Genomic DNA, 12,571 nt, shown 5'->3' with positions numbered 1-12,571 from the left:
TACCCATGTGCATAAAATAAAATTTAAATTCAAAATGCACTTTATATACTAAATGGATTTTCGAGGTGTTTTTTAAGTTCTTTAAAGACCCAAGAAAGAGCTCTTGGTCCAACCCAGATTTATGGAGTGGGGTTGATGCCATGGACCACACATTCTCCTCTGGCTGTCACCCACTGAATCACCTGGCTCCTCAGAGCATCCTGGTCTGTAATCTAGGGTTGATAATATCTACACCCGCAGCAGTGATAGAGACTTCGCTCACAGGACTCCGAGTTGTCCAGCACGTCCATGTAAATGACCAGTAATTGGCCTTTCTCTCATTTCTTCCATTAGCATCCACAAGAACTGGCTTTTCTTTCTTTGGGAGTGAAAATCTAAGTGTCTTACATTTACTCCTGGATGGTCTCATATTAAATAGCCAAAAAAAGACAGAACATTCTGGCAATCCCAGAATATATGCAGCCATTCAGTCATCAAAGACAGGCACCCCTCAGAATGGTGAATATTGCCTGTCTGAGGAAGAGGAGTCTCTAGCAGATTTGATCATGATGCAGTGTATAATACTGTGCCTTATGGGAGATTTATAGTAAGCAATTCAGCTTTTCTTTTGTGTGTCACTTGCCTGAAAATAATCACTATCTTATTTTTGTATGTGCATATTTTTAAACGTGTAAACATGACATGAATTTTTGCATTGATGTGAAATTTCCTTTGTTCACAGTGCTAGAAAATAAATTATAAAAAAGCACACTGTTTCAAATTCCTAATCTTAAAGTACCTCTTGCTGCACTTCTCTGTGTCCTTGCAGAGGCTTATGTCTAAGCTGATCAGTAGGTTCGCCTGTGCTCACAGCTTTTGGGAAAATGAGTATGACAGACTTTGTATACAGCATTTTAAAAGCCAAACCAGATTCTGTTTGTAAGTACAGTAAGAATTTCAGATAAAATGAAATAGTAAGGGGAAAGCAGCATGCTGCTCCAGGCCACAAACAACTCAGGGCAGCCCAAGGCGTGCGTGGGTAAATCTTACAAAATGCAATAGGCAATTCTGCATTGACGTTGCCATCAAAAATTATTGTTGTCAGGCATTCTGTTGGTAGTTCCTATTGCTGGAATTGCTAGCAGATGGGGAAGAGTCAGGATACAGTATTAGCAATGCATGATTTTTTAATTACAGGCCACTATTAATTTCTGTAGCATCTGTGGTATTCACTTAAACTGTTGCTAGGAAGAGTTTGTTTTCAAAGTAAACACAATAAACTTTGTACAGGATTTTCTTGATGGACCATTTGACTAGACATGCTAGCATTTATCTACACTCAGGACTTTGCTTCACTATAGTGTGTCTCGTTTATTCTGACATATTGATTATGCCAGCATCTTATGAACCATTAAGCTCAAAATGCTACCACACTTATACATTCTAAAACTTTGTAAGTGAGCTGGTAAGATGGCCCTTGCCACCAAGCCTGACACCCTGAGTTCAGTCCCCAGGACAGGCTGGTGGAGGAAGAGAACCAGCTCCTGCAAGTTCTCTGACCTCATACACTCACACACACAAAATAAGTGAATGAACAAATATTTTTAAATCACTTATATTCCTGTTTCCTTTGCTTCTTTTTAATTAAGTCTTTTAAGAAATATCTACAATATACAAAATAATATGAAAAATATGGAAAAAATCCAAGGATTTTTCTCTCCTAGATGGTTAAAAATATAGAAAGTAATTCAGTCTTCTAACCTAAATATGACCTTTTAGATTGGACGGTAAAATAAATGGTGCAGCTTAAAGCTCCAGTTTTACTACCTGCACTTCCTGGTTAGCAGGATTTCTAGAATTGAGAAATAATCCTAATTGCTCGAAGCTTAAACAATCAAACCTTTCAATCAGGAGGTTGACTTAACCCTATTTTTTACTGTTTGTGCTGTCTTGTGTGTGAGCAGTAAGGGGAGCACTAGTTTGCATTCAGTACTGGGATCTTCTTTCCTTAGAGACTGAGAAGTATAATGCTTTGGATTCAAATGGGCAGACTCCTCTCTGGCGTGAAATGTGGTAAACTGGGGCTGTCATCACATAAGACATATGACAAATTACTCTCTTTCAGAGGGAATGGTGGCTTCTATTGAAAAGTACTTTTGACATTTTATTTAATTTATGAGCAAATATCTATGTGCCCATTTGTCTGTTATTGTCAAGAGGCTTGGACTTTTCTTGAAAGTATCATTTAAAACAAAAACAGAAACAAATTAGCCAGCTAACCTAAGCCTAAGAAAAGGACAGCTGTGGGTGCCTGAGCCTCTCTGGTTATGCATTTCACATGCCCTGTGCAAGGCTCTTCTCTGGTACCTTTCCTGTTGAGTGTCCCACTGAGGGACTCACGGAGCTTGGAGACCCTGGGGATTTCTCAATAGCAGTGATATCAGAGCTCTTCTTCTACTACTTCTGCTACTTGGAAACATAAATTTCATGTCAGATACTTAAGTTACACTTGTGGGCTGCAAGTGTTTGGCGTTTTGATGGAAGCAGGTTTCCATTCTCTTCTGCCTTCTCTTTGTCCCCCATTATAAAACCACCCAAGAAAATCTGTTAGGTTTTCATTGAAAAACACAAAATGTTATTTTAAATGTTTGAGGTCTAGTAGGTCAGAAATGCATACCTCGAGCCTGTGCCAAGTAATCCCCTCTCCAAAATTAAATGGTCACAACCGGCGTGTGGACTCTTGTTTCCATCCAGGCCAGACAGGAGAAAGGTCCTGTTCCTGAACTCACTTCAGGAGAAAGAGGCATGCTGGCGGGAACAGACAGAGAGCGGGAGGGAAGAGTAGAAAGATAAATTTGGAATTTTCTCCCACAGACTTAGCAGAACAGCAGTTGAGTGCCAGTCACCAATATGTGAAACGGGAGGGCTGCACGCTGCAGTGGTGCAGAGGCTCCTTTGTATTACCCAGGATGTAACTCTGAGCAAACCACTCTATTTCCTCTGCTCAAATGAGTCACATTAGATCCCTGAGGCCCCTGCTTGTACTGATGACATCTGTGAAAATCGTACGTATAACTTTGTGCTTAAACAAATGGCTTTGACATAAATAGTAACTTTTAACATATCCACATACCAAAATTTGTTTCTCCAAGGTCCGTATAGTTTAACTGAACTGATTTTATAGTACGTCTTGCTCCTGATTGATTAGTTCATAGGTGATGAGCTGTTAGGAGTCAGGGTTTGAAGGGTCTGCCTTGGCTCTGGTCTCCTCCGTCTCTGCTTTCTGTGCACAGTGAGGAGAGCAGCCTTCCTGCACAGTTTCTTCCCAGCATACTATTCTGCATCACCACAGGTTCAAAACTACAACCCAGTTGCCACAAACCGCAGCTTCTGAACACATGAGCCAGTGACCAGGAACTGCAAACTCTGAGCACGTGAGCCAGAATAACTGTGTACTCCCTTGAGTCCCTTTCTCTGTGGTGACAACCCACTGTGACAGACTGCAAGCTGAATGACAAGGCCTCTGACTACAAATACCAAGGCGTGGGCATTCTTTGTGTTATACACAGCGTAGATCATGTGATCAGGAGAGAACTCTCTTTCCTGTATAATCTTCCTCTATTGTAGGCTTAAGTTGGAGCTGAAATAAAGGTGATTCCCTAAGTCTTTCTTTACCTTAGATCTCCCTCATAGTTCCCAAACCCCAAATAAACAGTCCCTGTCTAGTGATTCCACTTTCTTATGCCTCAAGCTCACTCGGAATAAAATCACTTCACTGCATCACTGCTGAGACCAAACAGCCAACTGCCTGTGCTTCCAGTGGGCCAGCAAAGCAAGGCCTGCAGCAGCTCTGTTTGTCATTTCTCAGGTCCCCATCTTCCTCTAACTGTCCTCTTGCCCTGGGCCTCTACCCTCTTGTCCACAGTCTGCTGATGGAGCCTGATGTCAGCTCCTCCTGACTTCCCTTTCCCTCCATGACAAACTGTTTTCTGTACTTGCCATTTAAGAAAATGTTTCAAATGTCATACATGATCATTTACTGGTTAACACTTCTTTTTTTTATTAGATATAGTTCTTACATTTCAAATGTCATTCCCTTTCTGGGTTTCCTGTCCATAAGCCTCCACTCCCTCCCCTTCCCCATACGGGTGTTCCCTCCCCATCCACCTCCCTTATCCGCCCCTGACATTCCCCTGCATTGGGGGTCCATCCTTGGCAGGACCAAGGGCTTCCCCTTCCACTGATGCTCCAACAAGGCTATTTTCTGCTACATATGCAGCTGGAGCCCTGGGTCAGTCCAGTCTTTGGGTAGTGGTTTAGTCCCTGGAAGCTCTGATTGGTTGGCTGTTCATATGGGGTTGCAAGCACCTTCAAGCTCTTTCCATCCTTTCTCTAATTCTCAAACAGGGTCCTATTCTCAGTTCGGTGGTTTGCTGCTAGCATTGACCTCTGTATTGGACGGGTCTGGATGTGTCTCTCTCTCGGGGGAGATCTATATCCAGTCCCTTTCAGCATGGACTTCTTAGCTTCATCAGTCTTTCTTATCTGGTTTTGGTGGCTGTATATGAATGGGCCACATGTGGGGCAGGCTCTGAATGGCCGTTCCTTCAGTCTCTGCTCTAAACTTTCCTTCCATATCCCCTCCTATGGATAATTTTGTTCCCCCTTTTAAGAAGGAGTGGGAGCATCTACATCTTGGTCATCCTTCTTCTTGAGCTTCCTATGGTCTGTGGATTGCATCTTGGGTAATTCGAGTTTTTGGGCTAATATCCACTTATCAATGAGTGTATACCATGTGTATTTTTCTGTGATTGGGTTACCTCACTCAGGATGATATTTTCCAGTTCCCTCCATTTGTCTATGGATTTCATAAAGTCATTGTTTTTGATAACTGAGTAATATTCCATTGTGGAGATGTACCACAGTTTTTGCATCCATTCCTCTGTTGAAGGGCATCTGGGTTCTTTCCAGCTTCTGGCTATTATAAATAAGGCTGCGATGAACATAGTGGAGCACGTGTCTTTGTTGTATGTTGGAGCATCATTTGGGTATATGCCCAAGAGAGGTATAGCTGGGTCCTCGGGTAGTTCAATGTCCAATTTTCTGAGGAACCTCCAGACTGATTTCCAGAATGGTTGTACCAGTCTGCAATCCCACCAACAATGGAGGAGTGTTCCTCTTTCTCCACATCCTCGCCAGCATCTGCTGTCACCTGAGCTTTTGATCTTAGCCATTCTCACTGGTGTGAGGTGAAATCTCAGGGTTGTTTTGATTTGTATTTCCCTTATGACTAAAGATGTTGAACATTTCTTTAGGTGTTTCTCAGCCATTTGGCATTCCTCAGCTGTGAATTCTTTGTTTAGCTCTGAACCCCATTTTTTAATAGGGTTATTTGTCTCCCTGCGGTCTAACTTCTTGAGTTCTTTGTATATTTTGGATATAAGCCCTTTTTCAGTTGTAGGAGTGGTAAAGATCTTTTCCCAATCTGTTGGTTGCTGTTTTGTCCTAACAACAGTGTCCTTTGCCTTACAGAAGCTTTGCAGTTTTATGAGATCCCATTTGTCGATTCTTGCTCTTAGAGCATAAGCCATTGGTGTTTTGTTCAGAAAATTTTCTCCAGTGCCCATGTGTTCCAGATTCTTCCCCACTTTTTCTTCTATTAGTTTGAATGTATCTGGTTTGATGTGTGGAGGTCCTTGATCCACTTGGACTTAAGCTTTGTACTGGGTAATAAGAATGGATCGATTTGCATTCTTCTACATGCTGACCTCCAGTTGAACCAGCACCATTTGTTGAAAATGCTATCCTTTTTCCACTGGATGGTTTTAGCTCCTTTGTCAAAAATCAAGTGACCATAGGTATGTGGGTTCATTTCTGGGTCTTCAGTTCTGTTCCACTGATCTACCTGCCTGTCTCTGTACCAATACCATACAGTTTTTATCACTATTGTTCTGTAATACAGCTTGAAGTCAAGGATGGTGATTCCCCCAGAAGTTCTTTTATGGTTGAGAATAGCTTTCGCTATCCTGGTTTTTTTGTTATTCCAAATGAATTTGCAAATTGCTCTTTCTATCTCTATAAAGAATTGAGTAGGAATTTTGATGTGGATTGCATTGAATCTGTAGATTGCTTTTTGCAAAATGGCCATCTTTACTATATCAATCCTGCCAATCCATGAGCATGGGAGATTTTTCCATCTTCTGAGGTCTTCTTCAATTTCTCTCTTCAGAGACTTGAAGTTCTTGTCATATAGATCTTTCACTTGCTTGGTTAGAGTCACACAGAGATATTTTATATTATTTGGGACTGTTATGAAGGATGTCATTTCCCTAATTTCTTTCTTAGCCTATTTATCCTTTGAGTAGAGGAAGGCTACTGATTTGTTTAATTTGATAAACAACTTTGCTGAAGTTGTTTATCAGGTTTAGTAATTCTCTGGTTGAACTTTTGGGGTCACTTAAGTATATTATCATATCATCTGCAAATAGTGATATTTTGACTTCTTCACTTCCAATTTGTATCCTTTTGACCCCGGATAATATTTCTTATCATGGAAAATCTGTAGTAACACACTTAAGAACCTCAGCCATCTCCATTTGCCCTCTCCTCCCCTCTGGTCTCTCTTCTGTCCTTCTTTCTTCTTGGCTCTCAGCAGCCTGCTAGGCCTCCAGAGGTAACACACACTTGTGTTCCCTGTGCATCCTGTGCATCCTGCTACTTGCACTGTTACTCTGTTTCTACTCTACGTCCCAGTAAGCTCTGTGTGTTCCTTCCTTGGCAGCCAGATTGCATACTTGTGAAAAGTGTTTTATTTATTTCCTTGTCTATAGTGCTTGGTCCATAGGAAATCTGAATAAATATTTTAATAAAGGATTTCTCTGAAGTTCCCTGGCAGCCTCACCTGAGGACGTCGTTAACTATAAATTATGCAGAAGTCATTTTATGTAATCCCAACCTTGCACAACTCCAGTCCAAAAACCAAACTTAAAAGGAAAAAAAAGGTAAAAAACAATCAGGACAAACCTTCCCCACGCTTGCCCTGTCTTCCTGACTATACACCAGGCTTTCATCGACAGCCTACTCCCCGTGACCAGCTTTGTAAGGTCATTAATAATGTCCCTAGTACTCAGTAGATTTGGAGACCTGATACAGACATAGAAGAATATAATCCTGTGACATCAAAAAAGGAGTGACAGGTTCCTTTCAAAGGAAGGTTTCTAAAGGAGAAGATTCTTATGTAGCCCAGATTAATGTTATATATATTTTATATGTTAATAATGACGCTATCAAGGAAAGATTCTTTTGGACTCTGTGTCTTTACTAGAGAAGTTAGATTTTCTGTACAATACCCTGTGAGAGTTTCCTGTTCCAAGTGAGACAAACTGTGAAGACGAGTTAAGCACCTTGTTAGGTTTACAGTGCAGCACCTGAACAGAGTTCCTTAAGAGTGCCAGAGATGGCTCACCAGCGCCGCAAGCCGGTTCTTTACACATGTTCTACACTGAAAACGTAAACGTCTGTTGAGATTGTCTGTCCCAGAATCTAATCCATTGCTGTTGTCTATCATTTACTTACTACTTCCTGCCCCAGGGAAGGAAGGATGAGAAGCCACAGGAGTGTCCAGTGAGACTGCAGAGTCCTGTCTGCTGTTTGCTTTCGTGCTGGGCTGCTGCCCTGGTCTTGGGTGACCAAGACTGCCAAGCCCTATGCTCTTACTCCTGCCCACTTGTACGCCATGGGTTCCAGGTGTGAGTAGGGTGGCTTCTAGACGTGTTAAGTCCATAAAGGTAAAAAAGTTAGACTGTCTAGAATAGGGTCATGAAACTCAGATATAGCTTGATTAGAAAACACTTTCTGGAGTCAATACCAATTCTATTGTTCAAATTATATGGTGTAGAACTTTAAAGATGGGAAAGATTAATGTATGCTGAACAAGAAATGATGTCTTATGAGCACTGGAGTGGGGCTGGAGAGCTGGCTGAGCAGTAGGCACACTTGCTGCTCTTGCAGAGGACTTGACCTACCTGAGGAGACTCCCCTGGAACTCAGGTACACACAGTCAACAGACAGATGCATAATTTAAAATAATAGTGAATATGGTGTAGAACACTAACATAGAATTGGACTCCGTAGATGCTCCATGGCACATCTTCTCCAGAAATGTGGCCCCATGTCTGAGCTCTTGAGACCAATGCCACATACCTGTATCCTGCAGAGGGCTCTAATTGTCCTCCTGCAGACTTCTTATCTCTGAGGGGCTTAAAACGGAACTGAGCAGGGAACAAATGTATGCTTGACACGCAGCTTTTAAATTAGTGGAGAAACAATAGTCTACTGTGAACTGTAGCCAAATGTAAGTTGGGCATAGTTAAAAGCACCATCCACAGGTACTTAGGAGACCCACCGAGGCAGAAGGATCTTGAGCTTGAGGCTAGCCAGGCTGGAGCTGTACAGAAAGACGCTTCCTTTAAAAAAAAATAAAATTAATAAAACAAGGAGGGTGCTTTGTGCTGGGCAGTGAAGCACAGCAGGTCTAAGTACACACAGCCAGCATGAGTGTTCACATTGAGCCGAATGCCCTCTGGCCACATCGTTTGCAACTTTGTCTTGTGCCTCATTCTCAGTGTCCTCAGAACCTTGTTTTGTTTTGTTTTTTTTGTTTTTGGGGGGTTTTTGGAGGAGGGGGGTGTCTGTTTTGTTTCCTTTTTGTTTTGTTTTCTAGCTGAGAGTGAATTTGGTTTTTGGAAAGCAGGAGTTACTTGGGCCAGGTATGCTGAGTAAAGCGGATTATCAGTGAGAAATGCCATTTCAGCCCTACTATTCTGGGTGACTTAAGCAATCAGAGTATTTTCTAGCTTTGACTCATGAAATAACCAACTGAAGAGTTGCCTTCTTTAAAAAAACTCAGCTTCCTGTTCTCTCATTAGTCTTTCTGCTCTCACATAATGGTTTTATCCAGAATAATGGCTCCCTGAAGTTCAAACCTGCATTGTCTGACTCTTGGGGATGGCAGCTGCCTGACCTCACTCTCTGTATCCCAGCACACACCTTCTCTGAGACCTTGGACCAGTCTAATACAGTCCATTCTCCTGGGGGCGTCTCTGTGCCTCTTGTGCTTTGAGTTAATGGTGGAGCTCCTCTCTGGGGCAGATCTGTTCTGAAAAGCAATATGTTATCCTACGAAACGCATGGGTATACTATGGGAACTCCTCAGGCACTGTCCCATTGCCACTGTGCTGGCCTGGGTCCCATCTGTCCTTCAGTCTTTGCTGTCTGTCCTTCGATCCTCACCCTTCCTCACATCTCCAGGCTTCTTAGGGGCAGTGAAGCAGGTCTTCCTAACTTACCCATCAAGGAAAGGACGACATGATAGTAGCAGTCTGTGATGCAGTGTTTGACAGGGCTTTTCCCCCTCTTTGTTAAAAGCTACCTACTTTCCACTATTACTATAATAAGGAAAGGCAGGGTTTCAGGGTTTTACATTCTGCATTTAGGAGTTGGTGAGTACATGCACGCCACAGCACCTATGTGGGAGTCAGAGAACATCGAAGAAGTTGGTTTTCTCCATTCCAGGAATTGAACTCACACCATCAGGCTTGACAGCAAGAGCCCTTACTCACTTCAGGGTCCAGTAGGGTTTATTTTAAATGTTGATAGGGTGAAAGCTGACTGTGTTAGTGTGTGGGACAGAGCCCAGGGTGCCATAGATCCTTTTATGTAACAACACATCTTATCCCCTTGTATAGATACCATGAATCCTCTTTCCTGGTGTTGTTATGTCAAGCAGTAAGGAATGTGCTGTTGTCTCCTAAAACCAATGTAATCACTAACTGATCCGGTAAACACTACATAGACATTTTATTCTCAGATTGGCCACACCCAGAACAGAGCTTACCCATTGTAGTTGGAATCAGCTGTGGGTTTCCTTTGAACCATAAAATTATTTTATCAAATCACTCAGGGTAAAAAATCCTAATGTAGGGGCTAGAGAGATGGCTTAGCAGTTAAAAGCACTATTTGTTTTTCCCAGAGACCCAGAGTTCAATTCCCAGCAACCACACAGTGGCTCACAACCATTTGTAATGAGATCTGATCCCTTTTCTGATATGTAGCTAACATATAGATAGAGAACTCATATACATAAAATAAATAAATAAATCATTAAAAATTCTAATGTAACTTTCTGTTTAAGAGGTGAAGTTTTAGGTATTTGTATTGAGTCTGGTCCAGTTCTTGGTCTGTTGGCATTGGGTTTTTGTTCGTGGTAGAGCTGGCAAAGCACAGAAAGTAGAAAGCTATCTGCAGAGCACCACCTGCAGAGCATCACCTGCAGAGAGCATCACCTGCAGAGCACCTCCTGCAGAGCACCACCTGCAGAGTACCACCTGCAGAGAGCTTCACCTGCAGAAGACCACCTGCAGAACATCACTCAGGCTGCTTTTGACAGTGGCACATTTGTCTCTGGGCGTTTTCAAACAGGTTTCTTAATCTTACTTTTCTATCATGCAGTCTTCTTCTCTGACAGTGCAGGCACTGATCACTTGGCTGTGAATTACTTGAGGTGTGGCTTTTTCAGGGAAAGAATTTTTGCTTTAATTGTTGACATGCTTTAAAGATGGTGTAAAAAATTTTCTGAAACATTCTAAAACTCAGTATGCTTCACAATATTCTGGATGATTTTACAATGTTAATTTCTTTTTTTTCTACATTAGTTAAAAAATCTAAGTTTAGAAGAACTACAGATGCGGCTAAAAGCACTGGACCCCATGATGGAACGAGAAATAGAAGAACTGCATCAAAGATACAGTGCGAAAAGACAGCCCATCCTGGATGCCATGGATGCCAAAAAGAGGAGGCAGCAGAATTTCTGACCAGATCCCTTCTGTCTCTGTGTGACCAGAGACCAAGGAACACAGGAATTGAAGGAACTGTAATACTTTTTAATCCCTAAAATGTATACTCTACAATTTTTTTAGAAGTCAAAAATGATGGTACACACCTAGATAAATTTCCCAAAAGCAAACTTTGCAGTTGTGTCCTCGATGACGTCGGTTTAAACGGATGAGAACAATACACATGCGCACCTCTCTCTCTGCCAGCCGTTACCTGCAACAGAACCAACCTGCGACTGAAGCCGCCTGTGGAGCCGGAGTCCAGCGCCATTGCTTTGGGCTCACAGCACTGCAGGGCTTGTGTTGCCCTGATCTTCCTTCCTGTGGAGAAGCCTATTTATTGACCCCCTAGGTAGACTTATTTATTTATGCAGCTTTTTTTTTTTGGAGGGGGGGGTTCTAAAGAAAAGATCAGGATAGTTTTGGTGAATGTCCAGACACATCACAGATTGTAACACTCAACCAAATTGTACACTAAGCAGGGAGCTATGGGTGTATTCCTTTATCTCCAGTAAAAATAAAGCCATAATGTCCACATGGACCAGACAATTTTATAAGTGTTAATTCTTGATTTTGATATTGGTACAAATAAAACTATATATACATAGGTCAAAAAGAGTTATACAGTGTAAAACCAAAGAAATCAATGAATTTTTGCACCAAAAAAGTGTGGGAAATATTTTTAAAGACATGAAACCCAAGAAGACAGTGCAGTCGTTAATGTTTCCTTTATTGGTCTGTAGTAACTTCAAGTTCATTCTATGGGACATGCTTCTGTCACAGGGCTTTTGTTGACTTCATTCATCTCCTGGGAATTGGTAAGCATCATGTATCTGACAATAAAGCAGTAATATGTTTATACTAAAACTGTGTGTCCTTAGGGCCTAAAAAATGAAAGCATTAGAAAAAGGCTCCTTTCTGAGAAGCATTAGCATTTGTGTAATTGACCTGGGACCAGTCATTTCCTGCACTACACAGGGCCATTTTGATATCGTGTTCTTTTATGTGTTAATTACTATGTGTGCATCACAAAGACAAATAAATTCCACTGTGCCACCCAGAACTTGTTGTTGTTGTTGTTGTTGGCAAGCTGTCATTAGTGGAGATGCTGAAACCTCAGTGACTTTATGGAGTCCACTGGTCCTTGCCACAGTGGAAGGAGCCTTGACAAGTGTCACACTCACTCAAAGAGCAGCAACTGAACTGAGCACAAGAGTTGTTCCAGGGTCAGGAGAGCCTGGCTTCCTTTGAGGCTAAGTTCACTACAGAAGGCAGATTAGCTACTGAAAGTGTCCACCATTTTAAAACAGCACTGTTCCCACAGTCATGCCTTGAGGTGACGTTGGTTTTGTTCTGCTGGATCCTTATGAGAAGCATATTGTATGATTATATATAAATTATAAGGCTGAAAATAAACAAGATGACTCAACACTAACCACTTACTCCATGCATCCCAATGTGTATACTATGTCAGTCAGTCGTTTCCCTGGATCCCACTCACCATCATCAGAGGAGTCCACTTTCTGAGGTAAGACAGCTCCTCAGCTCATACCACCAGGTGTTCTTTCTTAATACTCTTTCTTGTCACCAGACTAACACTTGGTGGAGCCCAAGCAAAAACACTTACTGGAAATGGACAAAAACTTAACAAAGGTAATTTCTGCCCACCTGACTCAACAAGGTTCTTAGCCACTTGTACT

General features: G+C 41.9%; 1 protein-coding gene across 6 annotated transcripts in view; it reads left to right on the top strand.

The window, feature by feature from the left end:
* Nucleotides 1-11,934, top strand: part of Stk3 (serine/threonine kinase 3) — a 270,132-nt gene extending 258,198 nt beyond the window's left edge. For 5 of the 6 annotated variants that reach the window (XM_008765462.4, XM_039079866.2, XM_039079865.2 and 2 more), the window contains one exon: nt 10,692-11,934. In XM_008765462.4, the coding sequence (XP_008763684.1) occupies nt 10,692-10,850 (159 nt within the window). In that variant the 3' untranslated portion in view covers nt 10,851-11,934. The remainder of the gene's footprint in view (nt 1-10,691) is intronic. The other variant, NM_031735.2, reaches the window with a different exon arrangement.
* The last annotated feature ends 637 nt before the right edge of the window (nt 11,935-12,571 follow it).

This window comes from Rattus norvegicus, chromosome 7 (assembly GCF_036323735.1).
Source record: "Rattus norvegicus strain BN/NHsdMcwi chromosome 7, GRCr8, whole genome shotgun sequence".
Taxonomy (NCBI): Eukaryota; Metazoa; Chordata; class Mammalia; order Rodentia; family Muridae; genus Rattus; species Rattus norvegicus.
This window is presented reverse-complemented; position numbering and strand designations above follow the sequence as displayed.